General features: G+C 47.8%; 1 protein-coding gene and 1 gene segment (V, D, J or C); one reads left to right on the forward strand and one right to left on the reverse strand.

Moving 5' to 3' along the window:
- LOC108540625 (melanoma antigen preferentially expressed in tumors) overlaps nucleotides 1–10,732 on the forward strand; it is a 12,395-nt gene extending 1,663 nt beyond the window's left edge. For 2 of the 9 annotated variants that reach the window (XM_017889763.1, XM_017889764.1), the window contains exons 2-6: nucleotides 248–281; nucleotides 895–1,013; nucleotides 7,075–7,397; nucleotides 8,139–8,747; nucleotides 9,832–10,732. In XM_017889763.1, the coding sequence (XP_017745252.1) occupies nucleotides 993–1,013; nucleotides 7,075–7,397; nucleotides 8,139–8,747; nucleotides 9,832–10,408 (1,530 nt within the window). In that variant the 5' untranslated portion in view covers nucleotides 248–281; nucleotides 895–992 and the 3' untranslated portion in view covers nucleotides 10,409–10,732. Of the gene's footprint in view, nucleotides 1–29; nucleotides 282–894; nucleotides 1,014–3,624; nucleotides 4,022–7,074; nucleotides 7,398–8,138; nucleotides 8,748–9,831 lie in introns of those variants that run through there. The other 7 variants (XM_017889765.1, XM_017889766.1, XM_017889762.1 and 4 more) reach the window with 6 other exon arrangements.
- Nucleotides 1–12,940, reverse strand: part of LOC108540636 (Ig lambda chain V-I region BL2-like) — a 574,188-nt gene that overhangs the window by 367,604 nt on the left and 193,644 nt on the right.

A 12,940-nucleotide genomic window follows, 5' to 3' on the forward strand; every position in this document is an offset into this window, starting at 1 on the left:
CCCTCCTTCCCCACCCCATTTCCCCAATCCTGTCTTCTCTTTTTCCCTCCTTCTGCTCCCTTCTTTTCTGCCCCTCCCCCCACTGCTCCTCCTCCTCCTAGTCCTTGAAAATGGGCGACCTCGCTGGATCTCGTGAGATTTTGCCCTGGAAGGACTGAGAGACAGGGATTGGTCAGGCCAGGCTGCTTGCCCCCCCACAGCCGCTAGGGCGCTTGCTGCGCGCCATCGTCTCGTTCTTTCTTTCCAGCGACTTCGCGGCGTGGTGCACTCTGAGGAAAAACGTAAGTTCAAGCTGTGATTCCTCCGCTTCCGCACAGGGTGACCTTGGGCTTGTGCCCCGGCACCACCCCTGTCCCGGGTCCCCGTTTTCTCTCCAGAAATGGGTTGAAGACCAAAGAAAATAAAGTGCGCCATTTGGGTCACCCCGGGCCACATGCCCCGGAAAATTGGCCACAGTTGAGGAGTTGTGGCTGTCACGAAACCTTGAACCGAATTGGCGGTGCTCGTGTTTGGAGCTCCTCAGGGCGGGTGCGCATTTGTAATGCGGTGGACGCTCTGGGACTCGGCCCCTCTGAAGGTGCTGGGGGTTGGGGACGGCCCAGGTAGGGGCGTAGGCATCCTAGGAAGGCGGGAACAGAGGCAGAAATGTGGCTAGAGGACGGTAGTCAGGGTCCTTGACCACAGGGGTCACTTGTGACCGACCACATGGTCTGTTGTTCCTTGTGCCCCCTGGTTCAGCCCAGGAGACACTGGTGCTCAGGTTTGGAGCTAGAGATTTGCAATGAAAGGGCGAGATTGAGTCGCCAGTTGTCACGTTCCTCAGCAGTATTTGCGGAGGTTTTTATAGGAGACCATTGCTTCCTAAATATTATACATGTGTCCTTCCTTTTGGAGCATTTTGATTATTACTCTCAGACGTGCGTGGAAACAAGTGACTGAGACCTAGAAATCCAAACGTTGGAGGTCCTGAGGCCAGCCTAAATCACTTCAAAATGGAACAAAGACGTTTGCAGGTAAGAAGGTCCCCTGAGCTGTCTGAGGTGCTCAGAGAAGCCCTGTTCCCTCTGTCCTTGTCCCTCGAGCCAGATGGGAGCTGCATCCTGAGGTCCCTCACAGTAGAGGAAGAGGCAGGAGCCGCTTTTATTGTTTCCGGTCATTTCCCCAAAAGAGCATTTCACTCCTCCTTGCTGTCTTTGTCTAAGAATCAACCCTGGTGGCTCGTGCCTGTAATCCCAGCACTTTGGGAGGCCGAGACAGGCAGATCACGAGATCAGGAGATTGAGACCATTCCTGGCTAGCACAGTGAAACCCTGTCTCTACTAAAGTACAAAAAATTAGCCGGGCGTGGTGGAATGCGCCTGTAGTCCCAGCTGCTCAAGAGGCTGAGGCAGGAGAATCGTTTGAACCCAGGAGGCGAAGGTTGGAGTGAGCCAAGATCATGGCACTGCACTCCAGCCTGGGCGACAGAGCTAGACTCCCTCTCTTAAAAAAAAAAAAAACCCTAGGCCTGGCATGGTGGCTCATGCCTGTAATCCCAGTACTATGGGAGGCCGAGGTGGGCGGATCACCTGAGGTCAGGAGTTTGAGACTAGCCTGGCCAAAATGGTGAAATTCTGTCTCTACTAAAAATAGAAAAAAATTAGCCAGGCGTGGAGGCCCACACCTGTACTCCCAGCTAGTTGGGAGGCTGCGACAGGAGCAGGAGAATCGCTTGAACCCAGGAGGTGGAGGTTGCAGTGAGCCAGGATGGCACCAGTGCACTCTAGCTTGGGCGACTGGAGTGAAATTCCTTCTCAAAAAAAAAAACAAATCCTAATGTATTGGGGACCTTATTGTCAAAGCCACGATTAGATTCAGAACCTTTGCACGGGGTAATCAGATGCCATAGCCCACACTTCCGAGTGGTGTCAGAGAGCATGAGCTCAGGGAGGCTTTGATCTCACCACCCCACGGGCTTGGGCCATTAGGGGTAAGTGTTCGTCCTGGGAAGTGAACAAGAAGATTGTTGGGTGCCTCCTGGGGAGGTCAGGGAGGACATGCAACCTGACTTGAAACCTGGAGACTCGTACTGGAACCAAAGGCTCAAGGATGACCCTGTGCATTGGACTGTGGGGTCGTGCTCGGGTGCTGTTGGTATCCGCTCGCCTGTATTGGGTGCTGTTAGTATCCACACGCCTGTAATCCCAGCGCTTTGGGAGGCTGAAACGGGTGGATCACTTGAGCTCAGGAGGTCAAGACCAGCCTGGGAAACATAGCAAGACCCTGTCTCTAGAGAGTAGAAAAAGAGGCTGGGCATGGTGGCTCACGCCTGTAATCTCAACACTTTGGGAGGCCTAGGCAGGTAGATCACCTGAAGGTCAGGAGTTTGAGACCAGCCTGGCCAATGTGGCAAAACCCCGTCTCTACTAAAAATACAAAAAAATAGCCATGCGTGGGGGTGCATGCCTGTAATCCCAGCTGCTCAGGAGGCTGAGGCAGGAGAATTGTTTGAACCCAAGAGGCGGAGATTGCAGTGAGCCAAGATTGTGCCATTGCACTCCAAAAAAAAGACCTGAAGGACCTAGTGCAGATACTTTGGGGGTCCTCATTGGAATTCTGTGACTAGAGAGGAGGGTGCAGACCACCCCTATGATGAGCTCAGAGGCCACTCTGGCCTGTGCAGCCCACAAGGACCATAAGAACCAGTAGACAGGACATGCAGAAATACCTCCCCAATTCGTGCCCGGACCCTAGGAGTCATGCTGGGCCCGTCTTTTCACTCCTCCCTTACACTGGGAGGAAGGACAGCACCTTTGTGCAAACGTGCTCCTGGTGCTGCTTCCTCCAGTGCCACTGGCAAACTGGCGATGTGAAGCTGGACGGAGGAGTGTCACTGCCTCACAGGGAGATTGCACAGCTCAGAGATTGCACAACTCACACTTCATCACAGTCCCTCCTCCTCCCTTGGATCTCCTGGAAGCGGGGATCCCATAGAAACTTCCCTAACTGTTGGACTTAACTCAGTTTTCCTGTTTTTCCATGGTTTATGTGAAGCTTACCAGCCCTTTCTAACACTTAGATTGTTTGATAGGGAGGGAAATGAAGATCTGTCTAAACTCCTCACACAAGGGCTACCAATTCCTGCCTGTCTGGAGCTAAGCAGGTTCTTCCCCAGAAAGAGTCAAGGACTTACAAGACTAAAAATGAAAATGATGGTGAATTTTAGATTTTCTGTGAAGGCTATTTGAGGTAATGAGTGAGAACTGCTGCCGCCTTTGCTGTGCCCAGTAGGTGCTTGATAATTAGGGACATTGACAATGACCTTTATTACTAATCTCAGTCCTCCGCGGCTGATGAGTAAAGATGATTGGCTGGGAATTAAAGGAAATGTAGAACCAATTGTAGTTTAACCCAATTTTCACAAAGGCCATTTGGTGTTGAGGGTGAAAAGTAGGAGAAAGTAGTCTCCAGGGAGAGAACGGAAATGGAAAACACCCTTCAACGAATTACAGCCTCCTTACGCAGGCCAGAGCAAAGCAAGCTAGGCCCCAAGACATTCCAGCTGGACACTTGCCAGTAGAATATAAGAATTGTGGGGACGTCATAGTGCATGAGGCAGAGAATGGCCTGGAGAATTCTTTGGGTGGAGAGGTTCCGAAACTTCAAAAGCAGCAATGGGTGATCAGGCCCAGGATAGGAATCATCCCTAAGCAGATCCTTAAACGCCAAATGTAACTTCAATTTTTGTGAGAGAAAATGTATTTGTGCACAGTGCCTAGCATGGAAAGAGGGAAAAATTGAGTCTTAATTGATAGGCCTGATTGCATCTCGCTGACCAGAATCTCTGTACCTGAGAAGCTTAGGGTCAAGAAGGAGTCAGCTGTTTCCTTGAAGTGTGGAAACAGTAATACTTAGGAAGGGACTGGCCATTGGAGATTATGTTTGGGGTAAAGGCCTGACCTGCTGCTTGTGAACAGCCCCGGTGTGGAAGAGGACACCTAACTATAAAGAGAAGGTCTTCTGAGAACTTCCTTAATGGCAGGGATGTGTGCTTTTGGCCCTTGTTTATTTCTCTCCCTGGCTCCAAGATTCCTAAGAAACCACAGGGTCTTTCAGACTTGAAAACGTTGCTGTCCTAGGTTTGGTCACCAATATTACCCTCCATCCCACCTCTCCAGCCCACATTCCTAGGTTTAATCTTGTCAAGGCTGTTTGCCGAGAGGATCCTGACTTTCTGGCAGAAAACACCCTTTCCCTCTAGGGAGGGAGGAAAATTGAACTGCCTCGCTGTCCCAGTGATTACCTTGGCTTTACTGGAACTATCTTTTGTCTTCCTTAGCCATTCCCCTTTTTAATTTCTCTACTCCATCCAGGCCAAAGTCTTTCAATTCCACCCCCCAAAAGAATATCTGTCTTTGTGGTAATCCACTCAGTCCCATTACAAATGCCCAGCCTTACGTCTGACTAACTCCTAATCGTAGTGTAATTTTGACCCAGCTTCCTTCAGGACAGCCTTGACCTTCAAAGTCTGGAAGACCAGCCACCTCTCTGTTGTACCTCCCTTTCTCCCTGAATAGGCATGTGATTTGCTGTGTTAGGGAACCTGACGTATAAGTGACAATTTGATACTTGGGGATTGTTTGGGAGTGGGGAGGGGTAATGACATGATGCTCTTCATAAAGCTATCTTAACTGGAGTATTTGGGTAATTTTGATGTGGCCAAAAATGCCCCCAACAGTTACACTTTCTGGGTGGTTTTGTTCACTTTTTCTTTCCGTTTTATAAATGGACATCCCATTCAATCAGTTGAACCTGAAGTAAGTAAAAAACCCCACCAGGATTCACTGGCTGGAAATCCAGGAATGTAATTAGATTTGGCTCTCCCATTGGCAGCGTGGAGTTGAAAGGGGAAGGATGCCCAGAAAGGCATATAATAGCTTCTGAGGGGCTAGAGGAGGGACCCAGAGGCCTTGAAGTCAATGTTGTGGTCCTCTCAGAGGTCTGGGCAGATGGCTTCTGCACCACACCTGGGTCTGGTGAGTCGGGAACCTCAGGCTATGGCCACTGCCGCCTTCCCACTGTCAGCCCAGGGTCTCCACGGGCCATGAGGGCCAATGCTGCCTAGATGATTTTCCTTTTTCTTTTCTTACAAAGGAACAAGCTTTGCTTTTGCCTCTAAATGTAGTTTTGCCTTAATCCCAAACATTTTTCTTTGGTTATTGGATTATTTCTTAATGGATACACAATAATCGTATGTATTTGTAGGGTACATGTGAAATTTTAGTTGATGCATATATAGTGTGTAATCAAATTATGGTAATTAGTATAGCCATTACCTGGAACATTTATTATTTATATTGAATCCCAAACATTTTGATTTCTGTCATTTTGTATATGTTAAAAAATAATTTCTTAAACAGCTTTTTTGGAAAATAAAAGCTATCTAATTAGTTGGAATTTTACTTTATTACAATTTAAATAGTATGTGGCAAGAAATTATAATTTGCATCATTTATGATTCTTTAAATCTTTAGTGATTTACTAGTAAGGGTTTTTTTTAACTAAAAGGTTAAAAAATATTCCATAGATTTTTTTCTTTTTTTTTTCTTTTTTCTTTTTTTTGTCNTATGTATTTGTAGGGTACATGTGAAATTTTAGTTGATGCATATATAGTGTGTAATCAAATTATGGTAATTAGTATAGCCATTACCTGGAACATTTATTATTTATATTGAATCCCAAACATTTTGATTTCTGTCATTTTGTATATGTTAAAAAATAATTTCTTAAACAGCTTTTTTGGAAAATAAAAGCTATCTAATTAGTTGGAATTTTACTTTATTACAATTTAAATAGTATGTGGCAAGAAATTATAATTTGCATCATTTATGATTCTTTAAATCTTTAGAGATTTACTAGTAAAGGTTTTTTTTAACTAAAAGGTTAAAAAATATTCCATAGATTTTTTTCTTTTTTTTTTCTTTTTTCTTTTTTTGTCAGATGCTTTGGAATTAAAGACATTTTCTTTTTTCTTTTCTTTTCTTTTTTTTTTTTTAAATAGAGATGAGGTCTTGTTGTGTTGCCCAGGCTGGTCTTGAACTCCTGGGCTCAAGCCGTTATCCCACCTTGGCCTCCCAAAGTGCTGGGATTACAGACATGAGCCACTGTGCTGGAGGGTGGAGGTTTTTTCAAAACATCTAGTATACAAGATGGTAACCGTAGTTAATAATGTATTGTATACATGAAAATTGCTAAGAGTACATTTTAAGTGTTCTCACCACACATAAGTGAGATTATACATATGTTAATTAGCTTAAGGTACCCATTCTACAATGTATACATACTTCAAAGCATCATATTGTGCACCATAAATATACACAATTTTTATTTCTCCATTTTAAAACTAATGTTTTGGGGAAAAAGAACCAGGTTTTGTTCTACTGTGAATTGTTTGCTCCCTTGATTTCCGTGTCAAAGTAGTAACTCTTAATATACGTAAAAGAGACACACTTAAAATACATGTCTCAGAATGTTTTTTATTTTGTTTTAATTTTACTTCCAATTGCGGTGTAATACTGTTGGGCTGCTGCTTCTGTAGTTTCTCATTTAAAATTTTTTAGTGAAATATAATGGCACCCACTGTGCATTGTGTGTGTCCCTAATCTTTCCCATCTGGCTTACTTGTTGGAGCAGAGAAGGATGCTGTCCTGGGCTACGTGACACTCCCGTTTGAATTGTCTTTGAGTGATCATCAGAAGCTTTTTCCCGGAATGAGTAGGCTCAGCACTCAGGCTCCTTAGTTCTCACTTCCCAGGGGGACTAGAATTAAATAGAGTAGTGGGTAGATACAGGATGGGGCCAGTGGCCATCCTGTTTCCTCCTCTACACTTGATGAGATGCTCATCCTGATGCCAGCAGAGCTGTGTCTTTGTGGCCACCGAGTGCAGAATGGAATCGGGATAAACTGAGAACTCCTCTGCTGTTGCTAGCACAGTGACTTTGGCCCTGACTTGGTCCCTCAGAAGGGCGAGGAAAAGATAGAGTTGCTTATGCTTGGGCTGAAAGGGATGCTTTGTTCCCTGTATGTTTCCTCAGGGTTCCATTCAGAGCCGATACATCAGCATGAGCGTGTGGACAAGCCCACGGAGACTTGTGGAGCTGGCGGGGCAGAGCCTGCTGAAGGATGAGGCCCTGGCCATCGCCGCCCTGGAGTTGCTGCCCAGGGAGCTCTTCCCGCCACTCTTCACAGCAGCCTTTGACGGGAGACACAGCCAGACCCTGAAGGCAATGGTGCAGGCCTGGCCCTTCACCTGCCTCCCTCTGGGAGTGCTGATGAAGGGACAACAGCTTCACCTGGAGACCTTTAAGGCTGTGCTTGATGGACTTGATGTGCTGCTTGCCCAGGAGGTTCGCCCCAGGTAAGGGTGATCTAGCAGCGTCATGTGGGGCCCTGGGAACCTGAGCAGGATGCAGCTGGGGTCAGGGAGCGTGGAGCACCTAAGGCTGGACCAGAGGCTCTGATGGTGCCAGCAAGGAAGTTCAGGGAGGCCTTGGGGGCCACTGCAGGGGTCACTCTTGGAATGGGCTTCTGGACATGGGGCACTCATTAAAATGCAGGTGTCTGAAGGAACATGCACCTGCTTCCTCCTGGTGGGGCAGGAAGTGGGGACCAGGGAGGATCCCAGGATCCTAGTGGGAAAGGGAGCAACTGATGCCTTTCTGATGTATGGAGTAAAAGTGCAGATCTAAGGCAGATGTCTGGTTGGTTCTTACCCACATTATGAGACTCATGGTCTTATCTTGAGTTGATTTTTTTTTTTTTTTTTTGAGACGGAGTCTGGTTCTGTCGCCCAGGCTGGAGTGCGGTGGCCGGATCTCAGCTCACTGCAAGCTCCGCCTCCCAGGTTTACGCCATTCTCCTGCCTCCGCCTCCCAAGTAGCTGGGACTACAGGCGCCCGCCTCGTCGCCCGGCTAATTTTTTGTATTCTTTAGTAGAGACAGGGTTTCACTGTGTTAGCCAGGATGGTCTCGATCTCCTGACCTTGTGATCCGCCCGTCTCGGCCTCCCAAAGTGCTGGGATTACAGGCTTGAGCCACCGCGCCCGGCCCTTGAGTTGATTTTAAAGCATCTCAGCTATTAACCTGTTTTTCCCCACAGAAGGTGGAAACTCGAAGTGCTGGATTTACGGAAGAACTCTCATCAGGACTTCTGGACTGTATGGTCTGGAAACAGGGCCAGTCTCTACTCATTTCCAGAGCCAGAAGCAGCTCAGCCCATGAGAAAGAAGCGAAAAGTAGATGGTTTGAGCACAGAGGCAGAGCAGCCCTTCACTCCAATAGAGGTGCTTGTAGACCTGTCCCTCAAGGAAGGTGCCTGTGATGAGTTGTTCTCTTACCTCATGGAGAAAGTGAAGCGACAGAAAAATGTACTACACCTGTGCTGTAAGAAGCTGAAGATTTTTGCAATGCCCATGCAGAATATCAAGATGATCCTGAAAATGGTACAGCTGGACTCTATTGAAGATTTGGAAGTGACTTGTACCTGGAAGCTACCCACCTTGGCAAAATTTTCTCCTTACCTGGGCCAGATGATTAATCTGCGTAGACTCCTCCTCTCCCACATCCATGCATCTTCCTCCATTTCCCCGGAGAAGGAAGAGCAGTATATCGCGCAGTTCACCTCTCAGTTCCTCAGTCTGCAGTGCCTCCAGGCTGTTTATGTGGACTCTTTATTTTTCCTTAGAGGCCGCCTGGATCAGTTGCTCAGGTAAGGGATGGTGAGGTTTCTCTGCAGACCAGAGCAAGCCCTTCTTTACTGTAGTAAACAATAAAGGACATCTTGTATGTGCCAGCCACTGATAATGCAAGAGTGAGCAAGTCACTACCAGTTAACATGTCTTGTTCACCACTCTGTCCCCAAGCATGATATCACGTAACTACTACTCATTAGGGTTAGAGATACACATTAGGATAGATGCTATTAACAGTGACTCCTTGTTAGAAAACTCTGTAATGGGAGCTTGGGGTCTGGCAAGGGTGCCTTTAGGCATTCTTCCTTAGGAAATGATGCCTAAGATGACCAAAAATAAGCAAGGAGGGCATTGAAGAAGGGAAAGCCCGTCAAAGGTGAGATTTGAAATTGTAAGCTGTGTACTCACCAGCTTCTCAACATGAGCTGTTCCCTCTAAACCCGACTCAAATTTCCTGTCTGTAAAGTGTGATTTAGAACTCCAGTTAAGGTAATAGGTGGGAAATGGATTGTTCTGGAGATGTGGGAGAAGGAACAAGAGTGAGGAATTGCAAAAATTGATAGGTGGTTTGCTGATGATGTGATCTAAGGTAGCCCTGCAGCCTGGGAACCCCCTTTGGATGTTGCTGACCCTGCCCAAGTTTGTCCTCTATGACTAGTACCCAGTAACTTCATCAGGCACAGAGATACAGGTGACTGGGGCCTAGGCTGTGGCGGAGGAAGCCTGAGTTGAAAAAGTATTTTCGGTTGTATCTTCAAATACTAAAATTCACTGATGCCCTTCCTTGCTTGAGACATCAAATCAGGCTCTCTCAATTCAGTTCATGCTCACACCACCTGAGAGGTCTGTGTTGGACCTTGCCTCACAGATCAGCCAAGGGAGTGTTTGAGATCTTGGTTTACTTGACCCACTTGTGCAGCAAATGATGGAGAAAGGACTGCACCTGAACTTATACTCCCTTGAATGCTCCTTTACAGCATGGCATCCTGGGGGGTTAACCATCATCTGGAAGACTTTGGGTTTTGGTGAAACGGGCCTCTTTCCAGTCTGCCCACCCCACTACCACCATTCCCCAGCACTAACTGCTTTGTCTGTTTGCAGGCACGTGATGAATCCCTTGGAAACCCTCTCAGTAACTAACTGCCGGCTTTCGGAAGGCGATGTGATGCATCTGTCCCAGAGCCCCAACGTCGGTCAGCTGAGTGTCCTGAGTCTAAGTGGGGTCATGCTGACCGATGTAAGTCCCGAGCCCCTCCAAGCTCTGCTGGAGAGAGCCTCTGCCACCCTCCAGGACCTGGACTTTGATGAGTGTGGGATCATGGATGATCAGCTCCTTGTCCTCCTGCCTTCCCTGAGCCACTGCACCCAGCTTACGACCTTAAGCTTCTGCGGGAATCCCATCTCCATATCTGTCCTGGAGAACCTCCTGCATCACCTCATTGGGCTGAGCAATCTGACCCATGTGCTGTATCCTGTTCCTCTGGAGAGTTATGAGGATGTCCGTGGTACCCTCCACCTGGGGAGACTTGCCTATCTGCACGCCAGGCTCAAGGAGTTGCTGTGCGAATTGGGGCGGCCCAGCATGGTCTGGCTTAGTGCCAATCCCTGTCCTCACTGTGGGGACAGAACCTTCTATGACCCAGAGCCCATCCTGTGCCCCTGTTTTATGCCTAACTAGCTGGGTGCACATACCAAATGCTTCATTCTGCATACTTGGACACTGAAGTCCAGGATGTGCATGCATCTTGAAGCAACAAAGCAGCCACAGTTTCAGACAAATGTTCAGTGTGAGTGAGGAAAAAAAGGAGAAGTTGGGGGTAGGCAGATGTTGACTTGAGTTAACGGGATCTTTTGGGAGATGCATCCTATACAGTTAGAATCTGAATTTCTAAAGGGGGATTCTGGCTTGGGAAGTACATGTAGAAGTTAATCCCTATTTAGACTGTTATAAAGAAACTGTTGTAAAGAAACTGTTGAAAATAAAGAGAAGCAATGTGACGCACCTGGTGTCTTCTAGTATATGAATCTCCTTTCCCCGTTAAACCTCAGGAAATCTCCAGTTGCTGGTTAAGACACTGCTCATCCATGGTACTTAAACCTTTAGGCTGGACAAGGTCCCGGCCCCCAGATGTCATGGCACCGTTAATCTCTTTGAGGCATCAGTTATCTCCTTGCTTATTTCTTTGGTATTCAAAGGGTCAGAGCATGCAAGGTGCATCCTCAGGGCTGGAACATATTAAGGAAGGGGCCAATAATGAACACCACTGAGTGAAGGGTTCTTCACAGGAGCCCTCACTACTAAACCCCCTGAGACCCTGGACTCAGTCCTCCCTGTTTTCCAGTGCACTCATAAGCCTCCATCCCCAGCCTGTGGCTGTGCCAGTATTGGGCTTGACTATGTACAAGTCAGACCCCCAGTACTGGGAGGGGATGTCCAGTACTGCACTTGAGGTGGAGCCTCTGGGCCTCACCAACCCATCCCATCAGGTCCAGCCCCTTTTTGAATTTAATTGTGACCCGTTTAAAATATCTAAATTCCTTTTGGCAAAACACTAAGACCATATTTATTTAGTATTTGTACCCACGTTAAAAATAAGTTCATCTTGTGGTCCTATCAGAAAATTACTTCTTCAACGTAAGAGTCTCCCCATCAATGAGGTAGTAAGCTGAATCTCAGCCAGTGAGATGCCCTGGATTTGGGGTTCCAATAGTGAACAAACTCAGGGCAGGTGCTAGGGAGCACTTAGGGGGAAGTAGAGGAATGAATGTCAGATTTGGGAGTTGGGAGTAGGTGGAGGCCACCCTATAGAATAATCTATCCAAAAGGATGGGAGATGTCATACTGTGCAGGTGGACTCTACAATACCTGGGCAGTCAGCCCACTTGCCCGCCACTGCTCCCATGCTAGTATGTCCTGCCCTTAGGCTGCGTCACCTCCCTCACTGTACAGCTTTCCAAAGAAGCACCTGGGAATAAGGTCACAAACCAAGGCCAAGGGTCAGGCTCCATCTGCATGTAGCTGTGAGTGCCAGCACAGCCAGTCCTGCCTGTTCTGAGGTCTCTGTCTTGGTGATAAGCACCCATGATGCTGCTGGCATTGCAGACCGTCAACAATTTCCTAACTTGCGACACACATCAGCTGGGCCCTTCAACCTTTTTTCTTCTGTTCCCATCTTCAAGCCTCCTACCCTAAGCTTTATAAGAAACAAATTGGTTGGGCGCAGTGGCTCACACCTGTAATTCCAGCACTTTGGGAAGCCAAGGCAGGTGGATCACCTGAGGTTAGGAGTTTGAGACCAGCCTGGCCAACGTGGTGAAACCCCGTCTCTACTAAAAATACAAAAATTAGCCGGGTGTGGTGGCAGGTGCCTGTATTTCCAACTACTCAGGTGGCTGAGACAGGAAAATCGCTTCAACCCGGGAGGCAGAGGTTGCAGTGAGCCAAGATCACACCATTCTACTCCAGCCTGGGCAACAGAGCAAGACTCCGTCTCTATTTAAAAAAAAGAAAGAAATAGGCCCATCAGGCCGGGCGCGGTGGCTCAAGCCTGTAATCCCAGCACTTTGGGAGGCCGAGACGGGCGGATCACGAGGTCAGGAGATCGAGACCATCCTGGCTAACCCGGTGAAACCCCGTCTCTACTAAAAAAATACAAAAAACTAGCCGGGCGAGGTGGTGGGCGCCTGTGAGTCCCAGCTACTCGGGAGGCTGAGGCAGGAGAATGGCGTGAACCCGGGAGGCGGAGCTTGCAGTGAGCTGAGATCCGGCCACTGCACTCCAGCCCGGGAGACAGAGCGAGACTCCGTCTCAAAAAAAAAAAAAAAAAAAAAAGGCCCATCAGCTTGTGGGCACATTTTGCCATATTTTAAAAGCTCTCCCTCTTTCTCTCTTTTAGAGGTAGGGTCCCACTCTGTCACCCAGGCTGGAGTGTAGTGGCATGATCACGGCTCACTGCAGCCTCAACCTCCCAGGCTCAAGTGATCCTCCTTTCTCAGCCTCCCAAGTAGCTGGGACCACAGGCACATGCCACCATGCATGGCTATGTTTTTATTTTTTCTAGAGATGGGGATCTTCCTATGTTGTCTCGACTGGTCTCGAACTCCTGGGTTCAAGGGATATTCCCAACTCAGCCTCCCAAAATGCTGGGATTACAGGCATGAGCCATTGTACTCCAGCCTTGGCAACAGAGTGAGACCCCACCTCAAAAAA

The sequence above is a fragment of the Rhinopithecus bieti genome, unplaced genomic scaffold, assembly GCF_001698545.2.
Source record: "Rhinopithecus bieti isolate Rb0 unplaced genomic scaffold, ASM169854v2 scaffold_19723, whole genome shotgun sequence".
Taxonomy (NCBI): Eukaryota; Metazoa; Chordata; class Mammalia; order Primates; family Cercopithecidae; genus Rhinopithecus; species Rhinopithecus bieti.